This window comes from Diabrotica undecimpunctata, chromosome 7, assembly GCF_040954645.1.
Source record: "Diabrotica undecimpunctata isolate CICGRU chromosome 7, icDiaUnde3, whole genome shotgun sequence".
Classification (NCBI taxonomy): domain Eukaryota; kingdom Metazoa; phylum Arthropoda; class Insecta; order Coleoptera; family Chrysomelidae; genus Diabrotica; species Diabrotica undecimpunctata.
Window position 1 is genome coordinate 132,954,922 of NC_092809.1, and position 22,279 is coordinate 132,977,200.

At 33.7% G+C, this 22,279-nt stretch overlaps 1 protein-coding gene across 2 annotated transcripts in view; it reads left to right on the forward strand.

The window, feature by feature from the left end:
• The window catches only part of LOC140445864 (uncharacterized), a 262,320-nt gene that overhangs the window by 197,708 nt on the left and 42,333 nt on the right, over nucleotides 1-22,279 (forward strand). The window contains exons 8-10 of one of the 2 annotated variants that reach the window (XM_072538260.1): nucleotides 3,609-3,969; nucleotides 4,093-4,472; nucleotides 11,275-11,759. In XM_072538260.1, coding sequence (XP_072394361.1) covers nucleotides 3,609-3,969; nucleotides 4,093-4,472; nucleotides 11,275-11,759 — 1,226 coding nt within the window. The remainder of the gene's footprint in view (nucleotides 1-3,608; nucleotides 3,970-4,092; nucleotides 4,473-11,274; nucleotides 11,760-22,279) is intronic. The other variant, XM_072538261.1, reaches the window with a different exon arrangement.

Consider the following 22,279-nt stretch of genomic DNA (forward strand, 5'->3'; position numbering starts at 1 on the left):
TCTACTCATTGCTTCGTCCACCTCATCTCTGAAAGATCTTCGGGGTCTGCCTCTCTTTCTTCTTCCTATCGGGCTCAACTCTGTTATTCTATTTATCCACCGATTTTGGTCTGCTCTTCTGACATGTCCGTACCATGTTAATCTCTTCTGTTCGATGTAGTCTATTATGTCGGAGTTCATTCCCATTCTCCTCTTAATCTCCATGTTATTTATTCTGTCTCTTCTTGTTACTCTGCAGCTTCTCCTTAGGAATTCCATCTCTGTTGCTCTTATTTTGTTTTTGGTTTTCTTATTTATTGTCCAATTTTCACACCCATAAGTGAGGATACTTCTTGCCATGGTATTATATATTTTTTTCTTTGTTTTCATGCTGATGTTCTTATCCCATAGTACCGGGTTCAATTTTCGTATGCAGTCTCTTGTTTGTCCTAGTCTATTTTTTATATCTTCCTCCGTTGTTCCTTTGTTTGATATTATGAAACCTAAATACTTATACTTGTCTGTTCCTTTGATTTGTTTACCTTCGTCTATTTCCAGCTGTTTTATTTCTGTATTCTCCGTTGTTAGGTATTCAGTTTTCTTTAGGTTTATTTCCATCCCATTCTTTGTATATTCCTGCTCCAGTTTTCTCATCATAAAACTGAGGTCATCCTCGTCTTGTGCGATCACTATTTGGTCGTCGGCAAAACTTAGCGTATATAGATATTCGTTCCTTACTGGTATACCCATTCCTTCGCACTTTCTTTTCCATGGTTTCAGGGTTTTTTTCCAGGAATATTTTAAACAGGGTGGGGGATGTGGAGCAACCCTGTAGTAGTCCCTTTGTCGTCTTAAATGGTCTGCATATTCTATTGCCCGTTTTGATAGCTACTTCGTTATTCTTGTAGAGTGCTTTTACCGCGTTTATTAATCTTCGTGGAACTTCGATGTTTTCCATTGCTTCCCATAGCTTGGTTCTAGGTATTGAGTCATATGCCTTCTTAAGATCAACAAAAGCCAGATGGACGGATCTATTTTTGGCCATTCTTTTTTCTATTAGTTGTTCGACCGTGTAAATGTGATCTAAGCATGCTTTCCCCGCTGTGAAACCTGCCTGGTCTTCTCCGATTTTATCTTGTATATATATTTCTAATTTTTCCTTTATGGTCTTTCCGTACAGTCTGCCTATAGACGATATAATGCTGATTCCCCGATAGTTTTCGCAGTTTTTTCTATTTCCTTTCTTGTATATTGATGTCATATATGCTTGGGTCCATTCTGCCGGTAAGTCTTCTCCATTCAGTGCTCTCTTAAACATTTTATGTATCATACGGAATAACTTTTCCGATCCGTTTTTTATCAATTCATTTGGTATTCCGCCGGGGCCTTCTGCTTTTTTGTTCTTTAAAGTTTTGATCGTTCTTTTAACCTCAGCTAGGCTTAATTCGATTTCGTCATGTGTGTAGATTTCTATTCCGTCTATTTCTGATTGTTTGAATTCGGGGCGGTCTTCGGTTAGCAATTTTTTATAGTATTCTTGCCATTCGTTTTCTTTGATTTGACCGATCTTGATTTTCTCTGTCTTATTTCTTTGGAGCGACTTTAAGATGCGCCATGACTCTGAATTTCTCGTTCCTCCTATGTGCTGTTCTATCTCTGTGCATGTTTTTTCCCATCTTTCATTTTTTTCATTTGCTACTTTTCTTTTCACTTCTTTATTTTTTTTTCTGTATAGTTCCAAGTCCTCATAGTTTTTTGTGTTCAGGTATTTTATATGAAGTTTTTTTTTCTCTTTTATGCATGTTAGTGTGTCTTCGGTTAATTTCGTAGTTTGTTGAGTGTATTTTTGGTCCACTTCTCCAAGAGCTTCTAGGGCTGCTGTCTTCATGCAGGTTTTTATGTGTTCGTATGTTTGTTCTAATGATTCATACCGAAACTCTTCCAGCTTTTGGTCTAATCTTCGCTTATATAGGTCTTTTATTGAGTCTTCTAATAAATTGATTTTGAATTTCTTTTCTTGTGTTGAGCACGTATTGACAGGTGTAGCCGGAGCCGTAACTTGGTCAGACTCTCCCTGGGTCGGTTTCAAAGCCGTTTGTGATCTTTAAGTTGTTTATTTCGCATAGCTCAATCAATCTCTCCCCGTTATCGTTCATTATATCCTCTCCAAATCTACCAACTGTTTTGTCGTTTTCTTTTTTTCCTGTTCTTCCATTTAGGTCGCCGGCGATAATTATTTCTTGGTTCTTCTTTCTCTTTTCGATTTCTTCTTGCAGTTGTTCTATGAATTGTTCTTTTTCTGCAATTGAGCTGTCTTCTGTTGGACCGTATACTGCTAGTAAGATAATTTGTCTTTCGTATACTTTTAAGTTAAGCTTGGCAATTCTTTCGTTTATTGGTTCCCAGTTTTCGATTGCGTGTTCCCATTTCTTTTTCAGTATAATTGCAATTCCTGCTTTTGCCCTTTCTTTCTTATCTATTCCGCTCCAACAGTGAATGACTTCCCCCATTTTTTCGGTACCGTTTCCTTTCTTTTTCGTCTCAGTCATTATCATTATATCTAGTTTCATTCTTTCGAATTCCGCTATTACCTCTTTGTCCTTTGTTCGCCATCCTTGTACGTTCCATGTGCCGAGTGCGAGTTTTCTCTGGCTTTTCTTTCTTTTTGTTGTTGTTGTTTGGTTGAGTTTTGAAGCTGGGCTTCTTTCACTTAAAGCAAAACTGCCCCCCCCCCCCGTATCTGATGGGGCTCCCTCCTTCAGAGGTGTGGGTTACCACCTGGGGATTTATCTTTGTTTTTTTCATTTTGCCCTTTGTTTTTCAGCCCTTGAGGTTTTTTCTATGTGTCAGGTTGCTAACGCCTGACGCCAAAACCCCCTTTTGGAGGACCTAGTATTCAGCCGCCCACTCTGGGTCAGACGCTGTTCGTAGCCGTCCACTCTGGATCAGCCGCTACTATTGATTTTATACAATCCCTAAAATCCAGGGATGCCACTTCCGCCATCCACGCCGTACCGAAGATCTTCTTCTCCGCCGTGCCTACCGTTGTGCTCTTCACCTGTATCCCTAGGCAGAGGTCCGTGTTATACCCCACAGAACTGGGTCCCAACCTGAACTTAGTCATCTATTCACTACGGCCTACTAAAGTGATAGATGTCCACCCTCGCGGCTTGGACGCGCCAGGTTGGAGTTACCCACGTGAGCGACAGAGAAGGTGACTCTGTGCTCCGTGAGCTGAGTTAATGGGCATGTATGATTCCATACCCAAAAGTAAAGGAGAAGAATATTGGATAGTAAATATTTCTAGTTCAGAAGAAGATATAACAGGACATAAAGAGTCTATTTGCATTGTTTATTGCATTGATAGCAGCTTAAACTGTTATAAAGAAATGTTTTGTAAGAAGTAAAAAAATATATAAATAACAAATAAATGATAGGATATTTAGTTCACCTAGTACATAAAAATATTGCCTTCGAAAACTCAAGACATGGCAATAAATAGTGTAGACAAAAAATCTTGCATACAATTTTATTTAGTTCTAAAAAGCTACCTTAAGGTTTAATTAAGTTTTGCATTTTCAATGTCAAATCTTTGTTCATCCGTATCTTAGCATTATTTGTTGTTTCAGAAGCAATGACCAAGGTAGCGGAGGATCCCCACTTGGCTTCAAAGAAATATTTAACGAGCTGTCCATGCAAGAAGGCCTCCATTCCTTAGATGACATCCTGAGCGTTATCATTGACCCCGAAGGCATGTCCTTTAATGATCTCAAACCCATTTACAAAGAATTTCTTCTTAAATTGTCTGTAACGCTTACGAAAGATGAATTATATCAACGATCTAAGTCAATTATGAGAAGGCAGAAGAAAAAGTTGTTGAGGAGAGCACCACAGCAGAAACACCGAATAAGTATTGGAGGAAAATTTAAGAGACTGAAGCATATTTTTCAAAAAAATTTAAAGATAACTATTAAGAAGAAAATTAAACAGGTAAATAGTATAGCAGAGGATATAAAAATGTTTATAAATTTATTTTCTACTACTTTTTGCAAGGTTATTATCAATGTTGTTGATATAATATCATTAGTAGCATCGTTTATTTTTAAATTTCAGAGTAATTCTAGTATCAAAGAATCCGCAGATGTTCCACCACAAATAGATTCAAAGCTTCCAGAGAGTTCAATTTCTACCTCCTCCTACGACACGAGACAATTCCGTCCAAAAGAAGAATTAAACCCTAGTAAAAAACAGGGCTACAGGAAAAAATCTAGAAAAGACAGAGCAAGTACTAGCGAAGAGAGTGATTTTTTCTCCCTAAAGAAGACCCGAGCGCGATCCCAGGGGTTCACCCTGCTTCAAAATCAAAATAGAAATTCTTCTTCTGGATACGTATCATGTTCGGAGTGTTCCTATGACTCTGACACTTGCACTTGTGTCTCAGCTGATAAATGTTACTGTAGTTTGGGTCAAAAAAATACATCAAGGAAATTAAAGTAATTTTTTTCTTTTTTCGCTTACATTATCTTTAATCAATTATTTGTCTTTTAATAACAACAATTTTTTTTTGTTCTTTCTCTCTTTTTTGCTTTTTTAAGTTTAAAATAACATGTTTTGTCGAAATAATAATAAAAGTGCACACTCTTTTAATCGGGTAAAGCAGTGTTTCAAAACTTGTAGCTCACGCCCCACATGGGACAATTTGATTGGTTAAGGGAACAAATCGAAAATGGACTCGATACGAGTTTAATCCTTCTGCTTCGGGCCATTTAAATGCAATGCTAGATTTCGGTGCCAAATTTAACGAAAAAAGCAAATTCTTAAATAATTGCTGTAAATAATTATTATTGGGTGTAATTGCGCTAGACGAGACCAAAATATCAACTGGGTATTTGGTGTCGAATGAAAGTCTTAACATCTAGCTAAACAATGCAGTTGTTTACACCTGAAGGGCCCATCGCAACTTCTGTTGTGTTGTTGTGTTGTGTTTCACAGCATTCTGTTGGTGTGAATTTGAAATAAGTGTCCGTCAAAACTGTTGTAAAAGCTTATTAATTTAATAAATATACACATTGCATAGATATTATTGGTAGAGGTAATGGATTTTGACAAGAGCTATGAGTCATACCGATCCAGTACACAAGTTTATTTACAAGGTCATATCTCTTGTCAAAATCCATTACATTTAATTATTTGATTTTATTTTTATTTATTTTAATTTTAGAAGCATAATTCTCCATAAAATTTTGTTCAATGGAAAAAATATATTATTTTGAGGAGGCAGTATAGTAAATATACAGGGTGTTTTAAAAAAAGGTAACCCCGTCTCTAGGGTAGGTAAAAAACTGAAAAATAATTGGGGTTTGCTTAGTAAAAAATTTTTGCAACGCCATCCGTTTTCAAGATACAGGGCGTTGAGGAAAAAAAAATTTTACGCATTTTTTACGATTTTGCCGAAACTACTGGCAACAGTGTAATGAAATTTTATACGAATATGTTTTGGAAGCTGATACATCCCATAAATTTGTTTTTATATCTGATTCTCATAGAGGGCGCTAGTTACACGGATCGTACTAAGTATTAGTCAATATAACTTTTTTAAGAGTATAATTATTAATCAAAATTTCAAGTAAACTTAAACATCATTCAATTTTACACGAAAAAGGTACTCTTGGTAAAACTCGATACTGTGTACCGTTTTCGGAATATTTTGATTTGAAAATTATGAAGTAATAATTGATGCTGGTATAAAATAGTTAGTAATTAAACAAAACTCACAAGAAGAAAATTAAATTAATGACTAAGAACATAAAATAAAATTCAATTACAGTAAGTGTTAAAAATAACCTCCGTTTTCGCGAATACACAAGTCTATTCTTTTTTCTAAAGTTTCCATTAACCTTCTAAACGGTAGGGGATCAGCTATGATGTCATTAAATTGACGTTGAATTCTTTCTTCCAATTCTTGGCGTGAATTTACCTCTGTAGCATAGACTTTTTCCTTAATATACGACCAAACTGCGTAGTCCAAAGGGTTAAAATCGCATGACCGAGGAGGCCAATGAATCGGAGCTTCTGCACCTCTACCAATCCATCGATTCGGAACATGATTACTCAACCAATTACGACACCTTCTATCAAAGTGTGGTGGAGCTCAATCGTGCATAAAAAATAAAGATTTTCGCTCGTTTAGCGTTAAATCTTCTAATATCTCGAATGAGGAATTGTTTAAAAAATCAAGATTGATATCACCATTTAAATTTCTAGGTAGAATATGATAACCTATTAATTTGTTACCTAAAGTTGCTGCCCAAACATTAACTTTAAATGAGTGTTGGTAATGTGATGCCCTTTTGACTCGTGGATTCTCATCATACCAGTAGTGTGAATTATGGGAGTTAAACATACCTTGTTGCGTAAAGGTGGCCTCGTCCGTAAAAAGAATGCATTTTAAAAAATTTGGATTGTGGGCTGTCCTTTGTTGCAATATTTCACAAAAATCCACTCTAACCGGTAGATCATCTGGCAAGAGCTCTTGGACTTGTCTGTAATGATAAGGATGTAATTGCTGTTCTTTCAGTATCCGCCAAGTACTTGAAGAAGAAGTATTTGTTTTTCTTGCTATATTCCTTACGCTAACTGTTGGATCTTGATCAAGTAAACTTAAAATATTATTTTCTTTATTAATTGTTCTTGTTGTTCTTGGTCTACCAGAATTTATTTTATTTGGTCTCACATTCCCAGTTTCTCGACAACGTCGTTCAACGGCTCTAAATGTTTTTTTACTTGGTAAGTTTCTTCTAGGAAACTTTTCTGCATAACGTGTTACAGCTGCACTAGAACATCCTAAACATTCGCCTAAGGTTAATAACATGTCAGTGTATTCAACATTTGAGTACATTTTGATTTGATTTTACAAATAACAAGGTTTCAAAACTCTAATTATTGTTGATTTATCGTCATAACAATCAATAAATGTCAGATTTCCATGGCACACTTGGAGAAAATAAAGGTATACCTATTGGAACTTTATCATTACTACCAGCATCAAGTATTACTTCATAATTTTCAAATCTAAATATTCCGAAAACGGTACACAGTATCGAGTTTTACCAAGAGTACCTTTTTCGTGTAAAATGGAATAATGTTTAAGTTTATCTGAAATTTTGATTAATAATTATACTCTTAAAAAAATTATATTGACTAATACTTAGTACGATCCGTGTAACTAGCGCCCTCTATGAGAATCAGATATAAAAACAAATTCATGGGATGTATCAGCTTGCAAAACATATTCGTATAAAATTTCATTACAATGTTGCCAGTAGTTTCGGCAAAATCGTAAAAAATGCGTATCTTAAAAACGGATGGCGTTACAAAAATTTTTTACTAAGCAAACCCCAATTATTATTTTTCAGTTTTTTACCTACCCTAGAGACGGGGTTACCTTTTTTTGAAACACCCTTTATACATTAAAATAAATATGCATTTTATAGTATACGTTTACTCCATGTCACATTAAATTAATTTTAACAAATACTTTAATTTTAGTTTTTAAATGATCTTATATTAATTTGTTATAGCCCATACTAAAATGAGTGGTGCAAGCAAGAAAATAACTCGTCAATGTTTGGAGAAATATTTAAAATTTGGAGTCACACTTGCTGTCCATGATGAGTAGATTCCTTTTTTTCTTTTATACCAGCAATGCTTGACCAACGAAATAATGAACGAGATCGTCTTGAGGCGCATTTGAAGGCAAAATACAGTGCTTATATTAATTCGGAATTAAATTACTTTAAAACTGAAGAAAATTTTGAAAAAATTATCAACATAAAATTTTTATTTACTGCTCATACTTCAACTAATAATCGTGTTCTTGAGGCTAGTTATCAAATATTGATTTAATAACTAGATTAATACTTGATACACGCTTGAGCGTGTATTTCTTTATTCATCGCTAAAACTAAAAAATTCATACTATAGGAGAGAATCTTATAAAACTGTCAATATCAGCACTTCTTAAAACGGTTCTTGAAAAAGATGACAAAGGTAAAACCTATGCCACTCAGTAACAACACTGTTAGCAGAAGAATAGACGAAATGAGTGAAGATGTTGAAAAACAATTTGTTGAATAGCTGAAAACAAAAAACATCTCAGTGCAAATGGACGAATTAACTTTGAGAGACAGTGAGGCAGTATTGAAAACTTACGTAAGATATACTGATAAAGGGTACTTTGCTGAAGATTTGTTCTGCACAAGATTAAAGGGGCTTCAAAGATGCATATAATAAGCTAAAAAACTACTTAGATGTCAATAATGGCATCATCATTATTATTATTGTAGCTTTACAATCCAGCGTGGGTCCTAGCCTCCTTAAGAATTTCTCTCCGGTCGTCCCTATCCATCGCTTTTCTTCGCTAAGCACGTATACCCATATTTCTCATGTCTTCATCGATGTTATCAATGACCTTGTTCTAGGTCTTCCTCTTCTTCTCTAATCAATGGGTCTATCAAGGAGTGTTTTTCTAGCTGGGTAATTTTGTTCCATCAGCATTACATGCCCCATCTACCTCAGAGGTCCTCATTTTTTTTTTTTTTGTTAGACTCCAGGTCTCTGAAACCTAACCATATGTTAGGACTGGGCCTATTATTGTTTTGTAGTATTTCTTAAAATAATTATGGATATAATGAGGAGATTGAGCCCAAAATAGCATCTATTGGCCGTGTAAATTCTGCGGTTTATCTCTGCGGTAGTATTATTTTAAGTGTTAAGGAGCGCTCCCAGGTATACAAATTCGTTCACTGCTTCGATGACGTCATTTTCTATAACAAGTTGCCGTAGGATTTGTGGTTGCGTGCTTATTTTCATATTCTTTGTTTTGTTGGTGTTTATTATTAAACCCATTTATGTAGCTGATTCTTTTAATGTGGGGCTGATCAATTAATCCATCAAAAACAGAATACGTAGTAGTGGGAGGTGAAGGAAAGCACTTAGAACTAGGAAGCAAACAAATTCAAAATACTGATAGCTATAAATATCTCGGTGTAAACATTACAAACAATGGTCGGAATACAAAAGAAATAGCTACTAGAATTGGTCAAGGAAATTTAGCAATACGTCAACTGAATAGTATACTTTGGAATAACCACATCACCCGAAACACAAAAATTAGGATATACAAAAGTATCATAGAAAGCATTGCTACATATGGTTCAGAGCTTTGGGTAATAAATAAAAATGACGCATCCAAAATAAAAGCAATGGAAATAAATTATTGGAGAAGATGTTGCCAACTCACTAGAAGAGATAGAGTAAGGAACACTGAAATCAAAGAGCGTATGGGCATAGACATTGACGTCCTGGAAACTATAGAATGCAAAAGGCTGAAATGGTATGGCCATGTAGAAAGGATGAATGATCAACGATGGTCAAAGAGAATGTTACAGTGGATCCCCACCAACTGCAGGAAAAAGGGAAGACCAAGAAGATCGTGGAGACAAGAAGTAAAAGGTGCAATGGAAGATAGGGGTCTACAAGTAAATGACTGGAACGATCGCAAGCGTTGGAAGCTAGGTTGCGAGAAACGTGGCGGCAGCTGTAATATACTCGTTATATATATATATATATATATATATATATATATATATATATATATATATATATATATATATATATATATAAAGTAGTTAGGTATTATTGACTGACACGTTATGTAAAATAAAGTTTTATATTGAGGTTGCAGTCATTAATAGGGCAGGAAAGTAAAACTCTTTGTTCTTTAATCAAGCTTTCGCAAAATTTATTTGCTTCTTCAGGATATGCTAAAATATGGTATCAGTAAATACAACGAAATTAGAACTAAATAGCATTGTATAAAACTAGTAAAAAAAAACTTACAACATGAGGTTAATCCATTAAATTTTCAAATTTGCAAAACATTAAAACTTAACTTATTTTAAAAATTATACAGTTATGTAAGTACAATATTCCAATTTAATTTAATTTTGTAAAAATTCATTTTGACATTAGATGTTTGATTTATGTCAGAAAGACACTCGTTTCTGTTTATTATATTTTTTGTTGTTGATAACTAGCTCTTGATTGTTATTATGGTTACGTACAAAGTGGCGCCAAATATGAATATTTAAATTTTTTGAAATTCTAATATTTATAGTCAGAAAATCTAATATTGGAAAATTATAGTATTAATTTTCGTAAGACAGAATGTAATTATAGATATTGCTTAGTTTATCAATATCAGTTTTTTTATTAACGCATTGATATTTATTTATGCATACCATTTCTAAGAATTCTCTTTTATTTAAATTTTAAGACGCGAAAACCAACTAAATAAAAGAGAATTCTTAGAAATGGTATGCATAAATAAATATCAATGCGTTAATAAAAAAACTGATATTGATAAACTAAGCAATATCTATAATTACATTCTGTCTTACGAAAATTAATACTATAATTTTCCAATATTAGATTTTCTGACTATAAATATTAGAATTTCAAAAAATTTAAATATTCATATTTGGCGCCACTTTGTACGTAACCATAATAACAATCAAGAGCTAGTTATCAACAACAAAAAATATAATAAACAGAAACGAGTGTCTTTCTGACATAAATCAAACATCTAATGTCAAAATGAAATTTTACAAAATTAAATTAAATTGGAATATTGTACTTACATAACTGTATAATTTTTAAAATAAGTTAAGTTTTAATGTTTTGCAAATTTGAAAATTTAATGGATTAACCTCATGTTGTAAGTTTTTTTTACTAGTTTTATACAATGCTATTTAGTTCTAATTTCGTTGTATTTACTGATACCATATTTTAGCATATCCTGAAGAAGCAAATAAATTTTGCGAAAGCTTGATTAAAGAACAAAGAGTTTTACTTTCCTGCCCTATTAATGACTGCAACCTCAATATAAAACTTTATTTTATATATATATATATATATATATATATATATATATATATATATATATATATATATATATATATATATATATATATTTTTAATGCTATATATGCCTCTTGTATAGCGTTTTATTCCTAAAACCTTCCATTTAAGTTTCTTAAGTGAACAATTCAATTTTTTAAAATCAAAAATTGTGTATGTTACATAGGGGCACATAAGAATTTTAGAAAGGCTAAGGTGGGGCGTGGCACAAAAATGGTTGGTAAACACTGATGTTAAGCATGTATTTTAAAAAAATACTCGTTTTTCTATTACATACTTTATTTTTTATATTCTCAATATATTACGTTCTTCTAGGTGCAGTAATTTAATGTGCAGAAAAGAAGAAATTTGTAAATGTAACAGAGATTCCTCCATAGTATTCTGCGAATGTGACACCGACTCCTGCGCAGAAAGCAACAAATGCTACTGCCCGAACGTGGGAAGTACTCCGTCCATAATGGACACGCTGCATCAACGAGGATTTACGCAGGAATCAGACCATCACAGGCACAAGAAGTTGTGCAAGAAAAGCTCCAACACGAAAAGTACAAAAAGTTTAGAATATATACTAAATCCTCCAGAGAAGTATTACGAGAAATTAAAAATGAAAAATAAGTTTGGTACGCAGAATTCAGTGCCGATACTGGGGAGAGGTATGGATGGTAAGGATTATGACCAGTTTGCATTGCTGAATGGTGGTCTGCATAATTTACATGGAAGGGTTTTGTATGGTAATGGAATTGGGCCGTGCAGACCAGTGAATGTCAAAAGCTATGGGTCTACTAAAAGTCAGAGATCAGGTAAGTGTTATTTAAGGTAAATAAAAAATATTTTCAAACGTGTAAATTGTATAAGTCTTATAGTAGCGTTGTAGTCCTTAATCATCATCATCAGCCCATAGTCGTCCACTGCTGAACATAGGCCTCCTCGAAAAACCTTCATTCAGATCTATCTTGTGCTGCTGCAATCCAGTTGGTACAAATCCTCTTTATGTCGTCAGTCCATCTTGTGGGTGGTCTTCCCGGGTTTCGTCTATCCGCTTTCGGTCTCCACTCCAAGATTTTTTTGGTCCACCTATTATCCTTCATTCTAGCGATGTGTCCTACCCACCTCCATTTAATTTTGGCTATGTGTTTTGTAATGTCTTCTACATCACTTTTCAGAAAAGAGAAATCAGAACAATATCATCTGCGAATCGTAGATGACTAAGCATCTCACCATCAATATTTATTCCTTTAGTTTCCCACTCCAGTGACTTCAAAGCATGTTCAAGTACAGTAATGAACAACTTAGGCAACATAGTATCTCCCTGTCGAATACCTCTCCTGATATGTATCTTATTGGTAGGACCGTGCAGATTTATAGTTGTTGTAGCATTTCTGTATATATTTTCTATAATATTAGTGTACATATTTTATTTAATATATTTTATTTAATAAAGTAATTGATGAAGGAAAGATTCCTCAAGAATGGTACAACTCCGAAGTCATTTTACTATTCAAGAAAGGAGACAAAGCAAACATCGAGAATTACCGACCAATATCCTTGCTCTCACATCTGTATAAATTACTAACTAAAATCATAACCAATCGCCTAACACATAAGCTCGATTTCTATCAACCTATCTAGCAGGCTGGATTCAGAAAACATTTTAGTACTATAGACCACTTGCACACCGTAAGAACACTGATAGAAAAATGCACCGAGTATAATGTTCCAATTCATATGGTTCGTCGATTTCCATAAAGCATTCGATTCCATCGAATTATGGGCAGTGCTTGAATCTCTAGAAAATGCACGTATAGATTCAAGATACACTAACATAATTAAAAACATATATGAAGATGCCACCATGCAGATAAAGCTGGACGAAAGCACAAAAACTAATCCCATAAGACTACAACGGGGAGTAAGACAAGGAGACACCATCTCTCCCAAACTATTTACCCTTGCTCTAGAAGACATTTTTAAGAAACTAGAATGGAACAATAAGGGTATCAACGTCGACGGATCATACTTAAACCACTTGCGATTCGCAGATGACATAGTTTTAATAGCCGATAATATCCAAGAACTAAATGATATGTTACAACAATTAAATGCAGTTTCAGGAGCGGTAGGCTTAAAAATGAACTACAGCAAAACAAAAATACTGAGCCGAGACCAGACAAATATAACAATACAAAATCATACCATAGAAAATGTTGAACATTATGTATATCTAGGTCATGTTATCAAACTAGGAAAACCAAATCAAGATGCTGAAATTAAAAGAAGAACACAACTGGCATGGGGCGCTTTCGGCAAATTAGCATATATCTTGAAAAACACCTCCATTCCTGTAAACTTAAAGAAAAAGGTGTATAACACATGCATACTACCAGTTTGTACTTACGGCTTGGAGACAGTAGCCCTTACCAAAAAATCTGCTAAAAAATTAGAAACAACGCAAAGAGCAATGGAACGAATCATGCTTGGAATATCACTAAGAGACAAGATTAGAAACACCGAGATAAGACGTAGAACGAAGATTAGGGATATTGTGGAAGAAATTGCAAAAATGAAATGGCGCTGGGCAGGTCACGTAGCCCGATATAATGACAACAGGTGGACACGGAGAATTCTAGAATGGAGACCAAGGACGACAACAAGAAGCACGGGAAGACCTCAAAAAAGATGGGTAGATGACATAAGAAAAGTGGCAGGCAAACAGTGGATTAGATTGGCGCAAGATAGAGAAAGATGGAAGCAATTGGGAGAGACCTACATTCAGGAGTGGATGGAAAATGGTTGACAAAGAAGAGTGTACCTATGATCAATTCGACACTCTTCCAATGCCTTTAGAAGTGCGGGTAGTTCGATAGTATCAAATCACTTTATGGAAGTCTATAAATGTTAGAACTAGAGGTCTATTGTATTCAATTGATTTTTCAATCAAGACTTTTATGCACTGTAGGTGGTCATTTGTACCGTAGTTGGGGCAAAAACCAGCCTGTTCTCTTAGCTGATATAGCTCAAATTTTGCTTCCAATCGATTGGTTATTATTCTGGTGTACAGTGTATTCAGTACAGTGTAGTCCTTAATATTTATATATTATTTTTCTTATTGTATTATTATCATATCCTCATACGGCTTTAGCAGTCATTCTGGTTTACATACGTTTTTGTTTATAGTAGTTCTTAACAGTTTTACAGATGTCGTAGATTCTCTTAGCGTTTTTAACTGTCTTGCTTTTTATATCCACAAAATTAATTGTTTACTTGACCTTCCGGTTTTTTTAAATTAAATTTGATATAAATAATTATTTTCAACTAGATTTTACGAACGACCCATCAGAAGCAGTGGTTGCCAATTTTTAACAATATTGGAAAAGTTCCTCCGAAACCTCGGGAACCTCTGGAGCCAATGTACAACAATAAAACTACTAAAACTTTTTTTGAAAAAATTGATTCAAAATATTTGTAAAAAAACATTTGTCAGCTATTTGTGAATTAATAATATTCATGTTGTTAGTATAAACTTCAATAAATATTTAGAGATCATTTTGGATTCAAAAAAATAAAATGGCTCACAGATCGCCTAGGTTGCGATGTTTTGCATGAGGTAAACAATTAATTCCTGAATCTTACATCATAAGAGTTGAATGAAACTTTAAAGTTATGCATTTACTGTAATAATTCCATTGGAAATGAAATGCTGTTGCTGGAAGAGAATCCGACTTGCCTTAGGCTGAATTTATTAACAGACAGTTAATGTTGAATGTTTATTTTGCAATGATACCAATAATGTTCAGCGACTGTCAATGTTTTGTATTGTCAACATTTTTATAAAAATATTTTCATACCTAACAACGTCAGAGAGTCTGTGTAAGGATATTTCAATGAAAAGGGCCTAGTTTTTGATATTTTATTACCTGGTCTACGTTTCATGAATCGACCATATAAAATTAAAAAGTCCAGAATAAGCATCGTTTTTAGGCCAGCTTAGAATTTGTGCTACCAAAGATATAAAAAACACTTTGGGCAACTATTTACTTATTTTGAGTCCGTTTTCGAAAATGATCAATATAGATACATAAACAAAAGGAATTTATTGATGTTTCTATGCAAGTTGAGACAAGGTTTAAGTGACAGTTTTCTCTTGGTTTTGTTTGGTTATAATAGCAGACAATATGTTAGTATAATAGTAGATCGTGTTAGAATATCACTAATACAAAGGTTTGTTGTACAATACATCGGGTTCCAAGCAATACCAAGGAATCAATTCATTCAGCAACATGTAACGGCTTACTATAATATATTATACAATCTTAATCAGAATGAACCAAAGCTAATTGTATTATAACATGCAACATATGCCCACTTACATAAAAGCAACTGTTTTCAAGTATTTGACAATCTTATTCAATGCACAAAAGTAGGCATGTTTTTAACCAACATTAGTTGTAGCACGTGATCGCTATATTTTGTCGACAGGCGATATTTTCTAGGTTTTAACAAGCTTCAAAACACCAAATATTCATTTCCTACATGGTTGATAAAAAAAATAATGAAAATGATCCTGCAGAAGACCCGATTAACGGATACTACTGTACCTGTCAATCTGATGCCAGAACTGTGGGTACTTGTGCTCATATAACCAGTGTGTTATAGTTTTTAGGGTTTGCAAGACATGAACCCAATGTTAAGTATCCTGATAGGTCGTTACTTAACAGGACTTATGATACATCTAACCGAAATAAGCAAAATCTTAACGTACAAAAAGTTGAAGATAATTTAAACCTGAATTTGCCACAAACGATTGAAATCTAAGATAGCATGATCTTAACTGATCGAACTGAGAACGTTCTTACGTTAACAGTCTACTTGATGAATTTTTTTTAATAAAGAGTCTTGAAGGAATTATGGATATGTAATAACGTAATCACTGCTTCGATTCTTCATTTTTTTAATAATGATTTTGCGTTTTTTTTTGGAAATTAAAACCAAATTAAATTTTCGTATAAACAACTGAGTTAAGGTAACCCCATAGAAAAAAGTCAGGTGGCGTTAAGTCTGGTGACCTCGGTGGCCACTCAATAGGATAATTAGTATGCAACCAGTGTCCAACTGGAGCTGCATAGTAAGTAGGTACTCCATCTTGTTGGAAGTGCAGCAAATCTTCGTCTAGAGCTATTATAGCATCGCCTAATATTTCTGCCCAAACATTCAGTTTTTTAGCATATTGAGTGTGACCTTCTCTGAATCGATGCGGGTTCGCATCACTCCAAAATAGAATTTTTGTTGATTTACATTACCATTCAGCATAAAAGTATATTCATCAGTTTAACATTCTCAGTTCAATGCGAATTCTTTCAGTAATTTTTTTTTATTAAATTTGCAAATTTACAATCTGCTATTACAAGCTATTAGTAAATGTACGTATTGCAAATACATGGGAGGAGAAATTATCCACTGATAACACTCCCAATACTAACACTAACAAATTAAATTAATGTAGGAATATAATTATTTGAAACTAAAATTGAAATGAAAGTTAAAATTTAAAATTGAAATTAGTGAATAAAGTCTGTTGGCCACTTTCCCTTCAATCTTCGTCCGACTTCTGATTGGAAGTATAGTTGTCTTGCTTCCTCGTTGGGGTGGGCTGGCAGATGTTCTAAGTAATTTCTTGCTAGTCTGCTGATTTTGTCTTCAACATACGGTATACCATAATCATCATGCAGTGTTTTCTTACTAACGTTCCACGGCGCGTTGAAAATCATTCTGAGTATTTTGGATTGGATGCTGTAAATGATTTTGATAATACAAGGCTTTAAGTTCCATTACTGGATTTATTTTTTACTGTGGAAAGCATGTTTAAGATCTATTTTGATTTATTAGTTGTAAAAACATAGCTTTGAACTCGTTAAGGAAACTCTTCATCATCTCTTCAATGTCACTGTTTGCATTACTTACATGTGTTTCACTTGTTATTTGAGCTTAAGTTTGATGATTTTGGTTGTATGAGTTCGTATTATTATGGACATTGTTTAAATTTGTTCCACCTGTTGCTTGTGTGTAAGTCGCGTGATTTTGATTGCTTAAGTTCGGATTATTCTGTACTATATTTCTGTTATATTGCAGTTGATTGTTCGCTGGAGTGTGCGATGATACTCCTCTTGCTCTGTTTCTACTTCTAATTAACTCTTTTTATACCATGCATCCTTTGTAATTTGCGGTGTGTGCTTCATTGCAGAGAGCGCATATGGAAGGTGCGTCCCTAGGTTTTTTACAATCGTTGACATATGGTTGCCTCCACATTTGACACAGTGATAAGGTCTATTACAATATATCTTAGAGTGTCCATACAATTGGTATCTGGTACACGGGACAATATTATTCTTTTTATACGGTGGCTCAATAACTATTTTCGCGTTGTTTATAAATTGAATTTTATATATATTTTTTTATTATTTTGATTAGGTTCTATTTCGACGTATAATATACTTAGAGGGTCCTTACTTACTCTGTGTTTTATATTTACTTTTTATTATATTAATGGGCACTGTATAATATAGATTACGAATAACAACTCTGTATGCTCTATCCTCTTTCATTTGGTACGTATGATGCACAATTTTTTCGCTGTTTAAATAACCAGTTTTCGGTATGTTTCAGAGTCTCGGGAATTTATTTTTATTGTGTTGTTTTTTAATGCTGTACAATAGTAGGTCTCTGTTTTTGTTACTTCCGATAGGTTATTAACCATTTTATTGTATTCAGTAACACCATATATCACCATGATAATTGTACTAGAGATACTTACAAGAAGTCTTTAATGCAGTGGTTTCTCCTTGCCTTCTGCATGATGATCGCCAACATCCGGAACGGATAGGCACTTTAAGAAGAACAAGAACACCATATATAAAAATTGGTGGGGATTTAGAGGTTGCTGGAGTTTTGTTGGTATTATTGTTGTCGTTTTCGTTTTCGTTTTCATTTTGTAGAATCTGAAATTTATTGCTGGTTACTACCGTGTGTTCGTTTTCTGTTAGTGTCGGAGGATTAATTTTACGTTTTTTGTTACTATGTTGTATAGTTTGCCATTCGTGGATGTCCGATGATTTAATGTCGCTTATTTCCCCTGAAGATTCTTTACTTTGTAATGTATGTGTCATCTTAATAGAATCAGAATTCATTTTGAGGTGTAGATAATGTGGAATTTATTATAGGATTGTATTGACAGTTTGAGGAAGATTGTGATAGTACTTGGTTAGGAACATAATATATTGTTTTTGGTGGGTTGTTTAAAATTTCTGCTGAATTTGTTTATTAATTTTGTGGAAAAAGGACATTTGAGCATTTTGGTTGAATTTGTTGTTGCTGATATTGAATATTTATAGGTTGACCATTAACAGTAGCAGTATGAAAAGGACCACTCACCGATAAATCTGGTGAAGTACTCATTTTAATTGTTAAAACTGTATATTTTATTTTTTAAATAGTTTATTAAATAGTATATCCACTTGATACACGATAATGACGGTAAGAACGAGGCCGGAGCCCGTTTTTAATCACCACTATAAACTTTTGCCTAATTCGTATCGATGTTTGCAGGTCGAGAGTCAAATGAATACTTTTCAGTCATGAGTTCACAAAACTTAATTCGTCGGTCTGGAATTTGTATTTTGTACGGGTGAAACTTATGTAATTTCAACACCTTTCTAACCGACTCATGTGAAAGTCCTGTCATTACAGATACTTGACGTGTTGATGCAGTAGGCTCTATTGCAAAATTTTTAACGACCTCAATTTGGGGTGTTTCATTCGCGAATCTACACGTGACTTACATTTTCGTCCGTATGCCTTTCATGATATATTTGAGCTGTTCGTAAATAACCGAAGAAAATACCGAATATTTAACAACAGAGCAAGAACCAGTGAGAAACTTGGAAATGGACGATAATAGGGAAATTAACGGCACTGACAAATTCAAATATTTAGGATTCATACTCTCAAAAAATGGAACCACCAAGCAAGAGATAACCAGCAGATTAGCACAGACAAGAACATGCATTAAACAAATGAACGGGGTACTGTGGGATAGACAGATTACCAGAAATACAAAGAAGAGAATTTATAACACCTTGGTACGCAGTATAATGACCTATAGAGCAGAGAATTGGGTAATAAATAAACAAAACAGGTCCAAAATCACAGCAACTGTAATGGAATTCATGAGAAGAAGCTGCAGAGTGACAAAAATGGATCGCATCAAAAATGAGGAGATAAAACGAAGAATGGCAGTAGAACAAGACATACTCGGCTACATCGAAGAAAAACGTTTAATTCGGTATGGACATGTGAGAAGAACAGATCATACAAGGTGGAAAGCAAAGATTTCGGATTGGAGCCCAATAGGAAGGAGGAAAAGAGGTAGACCCCGAAGATCATGGAGGGATGAAGTGGACGAGGCCATGGAAAGACGAGACCTTAGAGATGGAGAATGGCAGAACAGAAAGGACTGGAGACGTTGGCTGAAAGAAGGAAGGCGGCGACAGCTGTAAAAATCCTTATATGGATAGATAGATAGTAAATAACACTGGTTCTAGGAGGCAAATATGAAAATGATCTCCACGCACTCAGGTATACTGTAAACCATCGTGAAAACTGCAGCTGAATGATAGTACCGATCGTACAAATGATGAAAACTAATGACATTTAAAATTCTCAAATAAACCAAAAACTATTAAATGTGACAGAACCCAAAAAACAGATGTTTTCAATTTGTTTTGCAGAAACGATATATTAAGTTTTTATTTAACAAAAAAAAAATTCCGACGGGCACTTATCATTAAAAATAATATACAAATACACAAGTCATAGTAAGCCGGCTGATAGTAACACCCTGTATAATTATTAAACAATAATAAACAATAATACAGGATCAACAGAATCAACAAAAACCTCATTAAATTTTCTATTTTAGTCGAAGTTTCACAATTATTGCTTTACCCTGTATAATTATTATTTATACCATTAAATAGCATTTTTTATAGTCTTTTCAATGATGTATGACAAGTAGGGGTTTACAATTTAAACTTTTTTGGTTGTGGTGGGTGGGGCCTATGGGGTTGACGGAGCTGAGTTCTCTTTCATGTCATTTTAGTTCCCCCTTACTGTCCTAGAAATGGTTTTAAGCATTTTTCGATATCAGCTTTTATTCGTGGGATATAGCCCATTGTAAGTTTTAAAATTGACACTGTATACTGTTGACTGTTTTGTTTTTATGTTGTTGATAGGGATGTATTTGTTTAAATAAAAAAAGTAAACAGGAAACTAATTAATTTAAAACTTGTATTAAAAAGTTGTTTTGCTTTCTGCATATAAATACTCATATTTCTGCGTATTTTAGCGAGTTCTGGTTAGTAGAGCGCAACATCTACCAACGCTTATTTTGTTTATATCAAATAATATCATCAGCGAAACCCAGACATTTTTATACTTTGTCGTCTGTTTGATCAAAAACCAGTCGGAGTGGAAAATAGCAGAAATCCTTTTACTACGGTCGTATCTGAAAGTTTATTCAACACAAATTTATGCCCTCATAAAGTATATAGTAAAACGTTATTTCAACTGTTGCACAGACGCGTTTTAGATTTTATAGATTTCTCTATGAAGGAGGGTTGTAAACGCGCTATAAATTTTATATGAGATACAGCAATATTCACTTATACTTATGAGGATTTTTATGGGTAATCTAATGTATTTTGATGTCATAATGAAGATTATGTCCAAATGAAGATTTAAGTATTAAATTTTCATCAGTTAAAGTTTAAAATATATATATATATATATATATATATATATATATATATATATATATATATATATATATATTGACTAAGAACGAAATTGACTTCATTATAACCAACAAGGTTGTTACGGTAAAAGATGTCAGTGTAATAAATAAATTTCAAACAGGCAGCGACCACAGACTAATCAGAGCAAAAATTGTTCTGGATCTGAAACTAGAAAGAATAAAATTAATCACAAAACCAAGAGTAACCGGTATAAATATTAACAATCTAAAAGAAACCTTAGATCACTACCAAATGACAATAGATGAAAGAATACATGACCAAATTGACAGCTCTCAATTAATGAAAATCATCCTTGATAGTGCCAAAGAAATCGGAGGCCCACAACAATAAAATCAACATAGTAAACTGTCTGATAAAACTATAATAATGCTAAAACTAAGAAGGGAAATAATAATAATAATACCACTATGGCTTCTCTCAAAGACATCTTTGGTGTTGTTCATGAATGGTTAACATTAAATGGTTTTCAGATTTCCTACTCCAAGCCTGAAGTTTGTGTTTTCAGTAGACACAACATACCTAAATTAAGTCACATTATCCTAGGTTCATATAATTTTTCCATTATAGACTCCGTCAAATATCTTGGCATGTTACTTAATAGGAAATTGACATATTAATTACATGTTAGACCGAAGTATAAAGGGTTTAAAATTTTTAAAAATGGTTACTAAGACTTGGTGAGAACCTGTCGTTGAAACCGCCTTACTATTCTATCGTGCCTATAGCAGGTCCATATTGGATTATGGATGTATCTTGTATGGCTCTGCTAGTTGACAGATTTTAAACAAAATAGATATCTTGCAGAACTCAGTCCTACGTGTATATCTTGGTGCCATGAAAACAACTCCAGTCAAACCTTTTCATGTAGAAGCTATTGAGCCTCATTTAAATCACAGAAGGCAGTTCCTTGCAGACAAATTTCTTCTTAAAATATCCAGAACCAACAGTAATCTATATTCAAATATAGTAGTATTAAATGAGCAAGATCTGACAAATAAATATTGGTAGAAGAAAAATTCTCTACTACTGTGCATCGCACTTTAATCTAATCAAGATATCCTTAGTGATTTATATGATCCCAGTTTAACTTTGTTAGATCTTTATAATTACAATTCATTGTTTCTAAATATAAGGATTGTAAAACCTACATATAGCGATAATGTTCACATTAGCATTAACTTATTATACTCAATACTTGCAAGCTTCGAGGAATCTGTGGCAATATATACCGATGCTTCGAAGTCCAGGGATGGTGTGGGATGTGGTTTTTAAATGCCCCCCCAAAAATATTAATTATTCCTAAAAACTGGATAACATATTTTCTATATTTAGTGCTGAAGCTATTGCAATCTACGAAGCGTTGACATTTTTATCACAGTCTACAATTGATTCTGCAATAATTATATCGCACCCCTTGTCTGTTTTAATTCTTTGGTTTTGGCTAAATACCCAAG